The sequence below is a fragment of the Pinus tabuliformis genome, chromosome 5_2, assembly GCF_031772625.1.
Source record: "Pinus tabuliformis cultivar Carrire ecotype Pingquan chromosome 5_2, CPIR1, whole genome shotgun sequence".
Classification (NCBI taxonomy): Eukaryota; Viridiplantae; Streptophyta; class Pinopsida; order Pinales; family Pinaceae; genus Pinus; species Pinus tabuliformis.
The window spans coordinates 954105080-954115613 of NC_142306.1; the positions used below are offsets into that span (position 1 = coordinate 954105080).

Below are 10534 nucleotides of genomic sequence, written 5' to 3' on the forward strand. Positions count from 1 at the left end.
ACCAAAAAGTATGCATTCTTTGAACAAACTATAATCTTAGCCAAAACATAATACTATTCTAGCAAACTCATTAGAGATGTTGAAATCGAAAAGAATCCTAATAACATTAATGGTGAGGATGATTACAAACTTGGTAAGTCCCAACATAGATCATTTACCACCTTTCTAACTATAGATAACATTAACATTTTGACACAACCCCTCCCTCATTGTTGACGTGTGTGATAATGTTACATGTACCATCTTGTTTGTCTTTCATTTCCTTTTTATTTTGGGTTCAATTTTATTTCCCCTCATCACCTTATAACCTTTTTCCTCCTACCCCCATCCATCTACTTCAATTCTCCAAATTTCCTCCCATACACCTTCTCCCCTAACTCCCTTTCTCTTGCCTTTACCTTGGGCTCACATTTCTCGTACTTTTCATTTATTGGCCCTCCTAAATTAAATTATCTTCTTTTTTTATTTCTACCCTTTTTTAGATGTTGTCGTCTTCTTTCATCCTTCTCTCTATTTTAGTTTTAGAATTGAATAATTTGTCACATAATGTCAACATGAAACTAATCACACATTGGTCGATTCTCCATCCAACCCATCAACAACCTTGATTGATTTTTTTGCTCAATCTATGTGAACCAACAATTGACTCCCTTTAATATCAAAGCCTCATTCAATTGAACTGATTTCATATAGAACTCAATCAAGGTTCACTTGGGTCCAAAGTGACCTTCCTTGTTAGTAATTCCAAAGTCAAAACATTAATCATGAAGATGGCTACAAACTCGGCCAGCCCCAACATCCATCATTTTCCACCTTTATAACCACAAAAATCCTTAAAATATTTTATGTGACATATTTTCCTCTTACGATCGCTTCTCTTTTGCTATCCTTTGAACAAAAAAAATTCATCCTCCTTTAGTGATTGTATCTATTTTTAGATATTGTCAACTTCTCTCATCCCTCTTTTAGTTCACCCCACCCCCAAACCCCACTTGTCAAACCCTCACTTAATTGCTCATTTAGACATATATGGTTCCATTTCAAGTAATTTGTGTTGGCTTCAAGTGTGCCGATGTGTTCCCATCTTTCATATATTTTCTTCTTTTTGTTTCCCTGCCTTCATTCCCTTGTTAATTTCATAATTTTGGCATAGTTCTAGTTGATTATCTTTTAGTTTTATATTTCCTTTTATTCTTTCTATTTATTTATATAAATTTGATTTTATTTCTTAATTAGATTGTTGTATTTTGTTTAATTTATTTCATCCCATTGCCTTGTAACATATTTTCCCCATTCACCATCCTATTTGAATCCTCCATTTTCCTCCGAACACAGTCTCCTTTCACTTCCTTTCTTTTTCTTCTACCATTGGTTCACCTTCTTCCTCTTACATTTTATTTACTTGACCTTCTAAGTTAATTCTCTTGCTTTGTTTATTCTGCGTTTTTTAAATTTTGTCAACATCTTTCATACACTTTTTTTATTTCCTTCCCCTCTACACAACCCCCTCTTCAGAACCTCATTTTGCTAATTATTCATCTAGGCTTATGTATGCCTTCATTTTAAGTCATATGTCTTGATTTCTTCATCATTGCAAGCATGGTTATGTCCTCTCATTCTATATGCTTTCTTTTCCTTTGTTTCCCACTTAAAATCTTTTATTTGATGTATTTTCCTCTTATTATTGCTTCTTTTTCTATCCTTTTGAAAACAAATTATCCTCCTCTATTACTTCTATCTATTTTTAGATGTTGTTGGGTTCTTTCATCCCTCAATCAATTTGCCCCACCCACATCCTACTTGTCAAACCCTCACTTTGATCATTGTTCATTTCAAGTAATTTGTGTTGGTTTCTTCCATGTTGCAAGCATCCATGTGCTTTCTTATTTTTTATGATTTGTCCTGTTATGTTTCCCTACCTTCATTCCATGGTTAATTTCATAATATTGGTACATCTCTAGTTGATCCCTTTCTTGTTATATTTCTTGTTCTTTGTACTTATTTATATGATTTTTTGTTTTATTTCTTAGTTAGATTATCATATCATTTATTCATTTTATTACAATTCATTAGTATGTAACTTTTAATCCCCTCTCCTCATCCGTTTCTTTCAATCCTCACTTTTCCTCCCCGCACATTCTCCTTTGACTCCCTTTCTCTTTCTATTACCTTCAGTTCACCTTATTCATCTTACCTTCATTTACTTGACCTCCTACACTAATTGTCCTTCATTCTTAATTCTGCTCATATTTAATAGTCATCAACATCTTTCATCCCTTCTACACCACTCCCTTTAAAATCCTCATTTTGCTAATTACTCATTTAATCTTATATATAGCTTTACTTTAAGACATATATATGTGGATTTCCTCCTTATGGCAAGCATGGTTGTGTGCTTTCATCTTTTTTTATGCTATCTTCTCTTTTGTTCCTTTACCTCCATTGTTAATTTCATAATTCTAATTTATTTCTAATTGATCTTTTAATTTTAAATTTCTGTATACTTCTATTTATTTATCTCCATATAATTATGATTTACTTTATTTCTTGAAATGATTGGCATTTATTTTTTTTGTTTTTAGGTATTTACCTACCATTCCATGTTTATGCTCTTATACTTTTGATTTAACCTCCCAAAATTCTTTCCTTTTTGTTCTCACACAAAACTTTACTTCGTGACCATGATACATAATCCACATTTGCGACATTGCTCTCTGTCAATCCACTGACCCTAACGATGACTGTAGTGTTCAGTAAAATGATAGATGCAAATGCCAACATCAAGTATTTGATTGCAGAAATTTGAAATTCAATCTGGAAACGATGGCAACGGAAAACTCCTACTTGTTTATACAAGAAACAAAAACAGGTAGAATTTATATATGGTGTATTGGAAGAATACAATATCTTTGTCACATTTTTTCTCTGAGATGACTATGCAAAGAATTATCCCATCCCATAAACATGGGCGTTTCACAATTGAAAATGACCATCTGCTGAAAAGGAAGAGAGTGTAAGAAAATAAATAAGTTGGCTCCACAAAAAACTAACATTTTAAAGATCGTTATAGTGTATTGCTCCAAGTTTCCAAACGATATATGTTGTTCCAAACATGACGCTGGTAAGTAACACAAATGATAATAAGCCATAAAATTGACTAGGCCCCCAGGTAAACTCGAACTGTTTCTGCTTTTCTGTGCTCCGCTTGCGATCATCAAACAAATTTGAGGGTTCAATCGGTTGCCCATATTTAGTAGTTTTTCCTTGTTTATCACTCTCCCTTAAGGCATCTAAAAGATTTTTTTGTCGTTGAGGTGTGCCGGGTTTATCTGACTCTGCAAATCCTGTTAGTGTGCGAGCAGTTCTTAACTTCTCCCGCGCTGACAGAGAGGGGTTTGCAGAAGTAAAGGATCCTGGTTCACCTGATGGATAACCTGTCTTAGGCACTGTTGATGAGATTGGTGCGGTCATTCGACTTGATGTTGACTTACCAGGAGCATCAATTCTTTTAGCTTCAATTTGAGAAGAAGCGCTGGCACCGCTTTCTACATCCTTTGCCAGTGAATTTCCAACAACTGCTCGTGATTGCAGCTTCTGATCGGCAGTTATGATGGGACGGGAAGAACTGATGCTATTAGATGAAGTTGCTATAGTGTCAACTTTCTGTCCTGACTCAGTTAAGGCTTCTTCCTTTCCATCACTCGAGCCTTTTAGATCTTCTTGCCTACCAGCAAATGCGAGCATCCTAACCCACCTTGCAGCCCTTTTAGAACTCCTCTTTGCAATATATAAATCCACTGAAGTGGTAGGACAAGGTGTGTTGTGAGAGGCAACTTGCATTGAAAGGAAGCTGCAATGACTTGAGAAAGATCTAAATCCATGTTGTCCATTGACCTGCAGGAGCTATTGTCAGAAAATAGTGGAAACTGCTCAACTTTAAAATATAACGCGAAAGAGTGAGAGCAACTATATAATAATGCAACCTCCAATCAGTAAAGCTGGCAAACTTTTATAGTAACTTAGTTTCTCTTGCATAGGTTGTCCCTCTTTCCAGGTTTACTAAAAGAAAACATTATTATACTACTACCTAAGATGAAATATAAATATATGTGAGAAGGTATCTCAAGAAAAAGAAGACTAGTTCCCAGCACTGCACATGAAATACAGGCTGAATAGAGTAGTACATCAGGTTCAATATAAAACAGTACAGTTTCACATATGTACAGTTTCACATATGCACTGTACACATGACACCTCTATTCGCTGACTAATTCCTTTTTCCTGATGGTATCTTATTTTGGTAGATGTATCCTAATGAATGCCATATCTAGTTTGGTGACAGTGCCATTCTGCAATTCTAAACAAACAGTGCAATGTTGCATGAACCAATGCTAACAAGAGTGGTAAGAAATAGTTATCAATGACAAGACTTGTCTTTAATACAAAAAGCATTCATATGGATTGCCTATAAAAGCAGGATGCTTATTTTTGTTGAAAGTATCCACTTACAAAATTTCTATTGTATTCTAACTTGAAAGAGGGATGCAAATTCCTACAACATTTTCAAAGAAAGGTGCAGGGAAAAAGGCTTGAAATGTATTCTGGAGATGCAGAATGCTCCTGCGGTGTTTCTCTTTCAATAATGTTTCCACTCCAGAGCAGACCTCTGCAGCCCTACTATACCCACATTCCCCATAACCAGAAAAATAAAACAGAAATCAGTAAATGATTTGCAGATATACTTCCTTTTCCAAACCAAAGAACAAAAACAGCACATTTAGTTGGATAGAAAATTGACTGATCCGGTTCTAATAACAATGACAAGACCTCTCTCTGACAACGATGCCACTTTGGTCCATATAGTATAGAATAACCATAGATCAAACCTAGCTATAATTCAGGATTACAACAGAAATAGCATACAGGGATTTTCATCTCTTCTCATACTCGTACTTTCCACCAACACCTTCAGCCTCTAACCTTAGTATAGTGATTCTTAGACTGCCATCTTTATCTATTCCACTTTCAAAGACAGTTATCTATAACAATCCCAGAGACTTGTGCATGTACCCAGGTCCATAGCCTTGCTGCTGAGAAAGTTTTTAGCTGAAAGCAACTGGACATTTTCAGGATCCTTGATGAGGGAATCTATAATAGTATAAACTGTAATTTAGCAATTTTTAGTTCGAAAAAAGTCCATTTCTAAAGTATTCTTTGGCATATGCTTTAACGTCAACATTTCCTACATCATTCCTAAAATATTTTGGTATCCAATTGACCCACAACAACTAATAGGACAGGCCAACCAAGGGTGGTGCCAGACACCTCGAATCTCTTTTTTACAATAGACACATAGATACAAGTTTTATACTTGCACCAAATTTTATTTTATAAGCTGCAACAATTACTTTGTCAACAACCACAAACATTCCAAAGTATCTTTCTTGGAATTTTTCCTTCAGTGTTCCTAATCATGGAGGACTGCTAATTACAGGACTTAATTCTTAGTGCATTAGATTTCATATCAAGAATGTTATCTTTCCTTACAACTCTGCCAAAGCTCTCATTCCATTTCATTTTTAAAGTATCACATGACTTGAAATCCCCTGTGAAGGATTCAGTGGTAGCAAGGTAAGATGCTGCAAAATACAACTTATTTTAGTGGGAGGAATCACAAATACCCAGTTAACAATGGCATGCCTCTCTCTTTTTCAGTTATGTCCCTGTTTAGTGGCACAATTCCAACATTGTGATTTGCAACTTTATAAGATATTATACCATCAGCCAATGCAGTGGTCAAAACAAGGCTTTGCAAACCCAGACTTGCAGTGGTCAAGGAAAGGCTGTGTAAACCCAGACTTGAGATATAACTCTATCCACCAGTGCAGAGGTCATAGCAAGGCTTTGCAAACCTAGACTTATGTCACATTGTCTATGGTATCATTGCTGTCCCAATTAAGTTGGAGAAAGAATTTATTTGGAGCCCAATGTATCCTCGGTAGGGCTTTGGGTGTGACTCCACAAGGCCTATTTATAAATCATTTATAGTACTATAAATCTACCTTATGTGGCTCCTATCCTTACGGTTCCCCTGCTTATGTCATTGGATAGATATTAACTATAAGATCTCATTTTCATTTTTTCACTTCAAGTAGAAATTGCTTTGCTTATTATTACTAAGGTGCAACTTGATGGTGTTGCACCTCACCCATATACAGGGTTTTTTGTTTATATCTCATTGTGTCTTCACTAGATTCTTGGCTTATGTCATAAACCTTATCATGGTATCAGAACTACACCAAGCAGAACAGCTGTTAGTGTGAAAATGAAGTGTTTGAGCTTACATTCAAATAGTAAGCCAATTAATCACCTCATACAGAAGAAGATGCCTCCGAATTTAGGTCACTGCATATGGTACCCTCCACACATGTTGCTGGTAAGAATTTCAATTTTTTTATGTGTTTACATTTCATGGAACAAATATGAGACCACCTGGTTTTTAAATTTCTCCGTCTTGTCCTTTTAAAAAAAAAACAAAAATAAAATATAATCGGTGTGTCAAGAGGCACCAATGATCCTTGGAGGTCTGCATTCATGCTGCAACCACCTGAGAGTGCCTTGCTATGCTGAAGCTTGTGATCTGAAGCAGGTCACAAAGGCTGATAATAATCATGGAAGAGATTATAAGGTGAGGGACCCTTAAAAATTGTCTCATGCGGCATGGTTGAAAACACCATGCGTGCTCCTCTTGTTGAGGAGGCTTCAGATCTCCTAAGGTTGGTCTTCTAAAACCACCACCCTTAACAATGAAGACTGTAACATGACATCATCCACGTCGGGAATTGTCTATAACTAAGTTGCACAGAAATGGGGTTTGAAACGGGTATAGTCAATTTTAAAATAATCCAGATACGATACAGCAAGGAAATGGCATATATATATATGACAAAATAAAAATTTCATCTTACCATTCATCTTTTAGAATCTAGATTTTATATTTAAAAATACATAATCATCATCATCAATTCAACATAAACAAATCATCATCATCAATTCAGCATAAAGTTTAAACGTTGTCATCATCATTAATGATTATAACATTCAACATATCATCAGGTTTCTGTTTCCAATTTCAATCATCAACATCATCACCAAAATTAATAATGCTAAACGCACACTCCATAGTACAAAGTCCAGCAATCCTACTGCCTGCTGCCACAGATATGAGGCAAAATCAAACTTTTCCTTCACCTGAACTAGAAATTGATTTTTTGCCTATATGTAATTCACACCTCTGGCTTGACCTGTGCAGATCTAAAAACTGGTGCTTCATAATACGTATCTCCCTCTGAAACTGCACAATCTCGCTTCCTTCGCCTCTGAGCCTCTGATCTGATCTTCTTTGATACCATGTGAAAATTCCTTGAACTGCAGCAATTGGATATTATTCTCCTAACTTTAACAGTTTATTTGTCTTCTGTAATTATTATTACGACAAATAGCAAATAATTCACACTGCAATTTTTCACCAACAAAAATACCTTGCGAAAATAAAAATTACGGAACCGAGAAATAGATGCACACACATTGAAAATAGACACCATTGTTTTTGCCATTTGGACAATTGTCCCCGAAAAAACCCTGAAGGAAAAACTGGCGCCGCAGATGAGGGTTTTATTACTATGCAGCAATTTGAGAAAATAATTACAATTGATTGCCCCAATAGCGAACCTTCAGTATATACTGGTAAAATATATATTAGACACTCATTCACCCTCTGCAATTAAACTTGCCTCTCTCCAGCCACTCACACCTCCTCCATGCTATTCGCACCTCTGCCTAGAATGCACATTAGTGCTCTGGATAAACTCAAACAACCCCCAGAACCCTTCCAGGTGTGTCATACCACCTCCCTCTACCTCTGGAAATGACTTGCTCTGCCTCGGGATACAACCTCCAGCAACTGAAACGCACCTCTTTCGACTACTCGCACTGGGGTTTCTGGCTAACTCGCACTCCACAAAACGACCTCCTCTGCTGACAATTCAGCCTCCTCTTTTCCTACCTCTTCGACACTGGAAACTGAGGAAAATCACCTTTGGATATCTGTTGCTCCCTCTCTCCGATGCTCTTCCCTAACTTGAATTGCACCCTCACTGAATACTGTGAATTGGGGAACTCAAGCTACCTTGGTCAGAAGCTGTGTTTTCTCCAATCCTTTCGATTTTCTCTTATAATCTCTCGCTAGAGCTTCAACGACCAAGATATAATAGTGATCGATGGCTCAGATCATCTTAGACTCCATCAAGTCACTTTTATGGAAGTTTCTAGAGCAAAATTGATTTTCTCATTTAATACCTATTAATTAATCAATTTTCCTAAATTAAACTTAGGAACTTTTTAATTATGGATCAATTAATTTAATTGATAGGTTTCTAATGTTTTCTTTCGAAACATTTTCTAGGTTTTGGAGATTTCGTATTCCTTAGCCTCTCTGACACCTTAGAGACTAGAACACTTGTATGATGCTAGGAAATCCATAAAAACTAACGCAATGGTGAAACATGCCTCCAAATATGTGCAATGTCTTGAAGGACATGCATTAACACCCAAAAGAACCTTTAGGGTGAGGAATGCCTCCAAATATGTAAATCTGTGTTGGAGAATGTGCAAGGTACCCTTAGCAGAGAAATATGCATAAAAATATATACCAAAGTGCCTGAAAGGTGAAATTCTGCCACATATGCAATATTGCCTCTATATATATATATATCTGAAAATTCAACAACAAAACACACCTCCAAACCCGTAAACATCCTCCAGCATGTTAAAGAAATGCCACATGTAGATCTTCATCACCATCTCCCCCATGCATGACAAACAAAATAATGACCGAACCATATTCTAATACAATGCCCATGACTCACACCAAACCCCCAAAGTTTCCGTCTTCTGATGATATGCTGCTGAAAAGAGTGCGTCTAAGAACGCAGAATGAACCATCCATTTTCAGGCAATAATACAGACCATAACAATTTCTTGAACAATATGATGTGTGTAATAATGCCTACCATCCACAATCTCCTTCCTCTAAAATTATCCATGAGTAGCTATTGCAATGTATTGCTGCTGTCAGCTATCAACCTAATTCACTTACAACACCACCTATGCAAACACAGTTTCGTCTGAGTGTTTGCAGGTGGGACCTTCCAACCAGTACTTACTGAACATGCTTACATTTAACAAAAGAAAAAAGGCTTCAGGATCTAGGGCTGAGGAAGGCTTTAATTTAGTATAGGTTATATGTTCATTACCTATTTCAATGATATTGATACGCTAAAAACCAAGGCCCCAATTATCTAGAAGGTCGGGCAGTAGAATATAAATGTCAGGTGAGACCCCATTATAGGGATATGCCATTACAGTAAGGTGGTATGCAATTAAAGACATCCCATGCATTGCAGCCACACGCCAAAGAGGGCCCACAAAGCATGCTACACAAAAATCCACCCCTACTAGTACCTAATCACTAATCTCTAAAAACAACAGTGTAATTTTCTGTCCATAAAACCCTGTATTTATTCAAGTTTCTGAAGCCTAGAAGCCCTGCTGTGAAATTTGTGGGATTGTCCTGTTACTAGTCATAAGTAAACCAGATACCTCTAAGTTTGTGAAATTTGTGGGATTGTCCTGTTACTAGTCATAAGTAAACCAGATACCTCTAAATTTATGAAATTGACCATACCCATTATAATTTATAACCCCGGTCGGTTTATTCTCAGTGTCTGGCTGTGAAGCTCAGGTACCATGCTGGGAATTTTTCACGAATACTCCATTAATAAATAGACTATTACTTGAATAGGTGCTCCAAACTCTAATAAAATTGAACATATCCATTACGGTCTTTTGGAAAAAGAAACCAGAGAAGCAGAACTGCAAAAGCAAGCAAGAAGAAGGAGGAAGCGGTAGTAGCATACCAGGGGTCCGCAACCAACAACCGAATTGAGTTGCAGAGACATCTTCGAGTGCTGCAAAGCTGAGAAACTATTGATCTCTAGCAAATCCAGACCCCGAACATGAATTTTGCTCCATGTAAATGTAAAATCACAGGTTGCAAAAGGCTAGATATTTTATGATAGAGTAGAAGTTAACTTTGATAAAGGCCAACCTAAATCGAGATACTAGATTGGCGGCCGAGAATTTTATGATACAGGACTTTCCAAGTGAGTAGAGGGATTTCCAACCGGAGTAATCCGATCGTTTTGCATCGCATAAATATAATCCGTGCAAAAAGATTAAAAAAGGATTAAAAAAATTAAATGTTGTTTGAGTTTAAAATGAATTTATATTAGTTTATTATATCTGCTTATTTAGTTTTGTTTTGATTTTCATATTGTTTTTTTGTTTTAGGTGTATATTAATCTGTATTTTAAGTAAAATTTATGTTATAAGAATTCAATTTTTGTTATTTTTTATTTTATTTAAATTTATTTATTTATAAAGTGATTGGTTGAGGTCTTATTATGGGCTTTTT

The 10534-nt window shown here is 36.1% G+C and overlaps 1 protein-coding gene across 1 annotated transcript; it reads right to left on the bottom strand.

The window, feature by feature from the left end:
• Nucleotides 1–2824: 2824 nt before the first annotated feature.
• Nucleotides 2825–10257, bottom strand: LOC149162434 (uncharacterized). The gene is made up of 2 exons (XM_089437269.1): nt 9978–10257; nt 2825–3894 (listed from the first exon to the last, which is right to left on the bottom strand). The coding sequence occupies exons 1-2, from the start codon at nt 10017–10019 to the stop codon at nt 3055–3057; spliced, it is 882 nt and encodes a 293-aa protein (XP_089293395.1). The 5' UTR covers nt 10020–10257; the 3' UTR covers nt 2825–3054.
• Between the last annotated feature and the right edge of the window lie 277 nt (nt 10258–10534).

Excerpts from the sequence above, each read along its gene's own strand:
- LOC149162434 (XM_089437269.1), bottom strand. The coding sequence starts at position 10,019 with ATGTCTCTGCAACTCAATTCGGTTGTTGGTTGCGGACCCCTG. Across the intron at positions 3,895-9,977 it reads TTGTTGGTTGCGGACCCCTG|GTCAATGGACAACATGGATT; the intron begins GTATGCTACTAC and ends TAGCTCCTGCAG.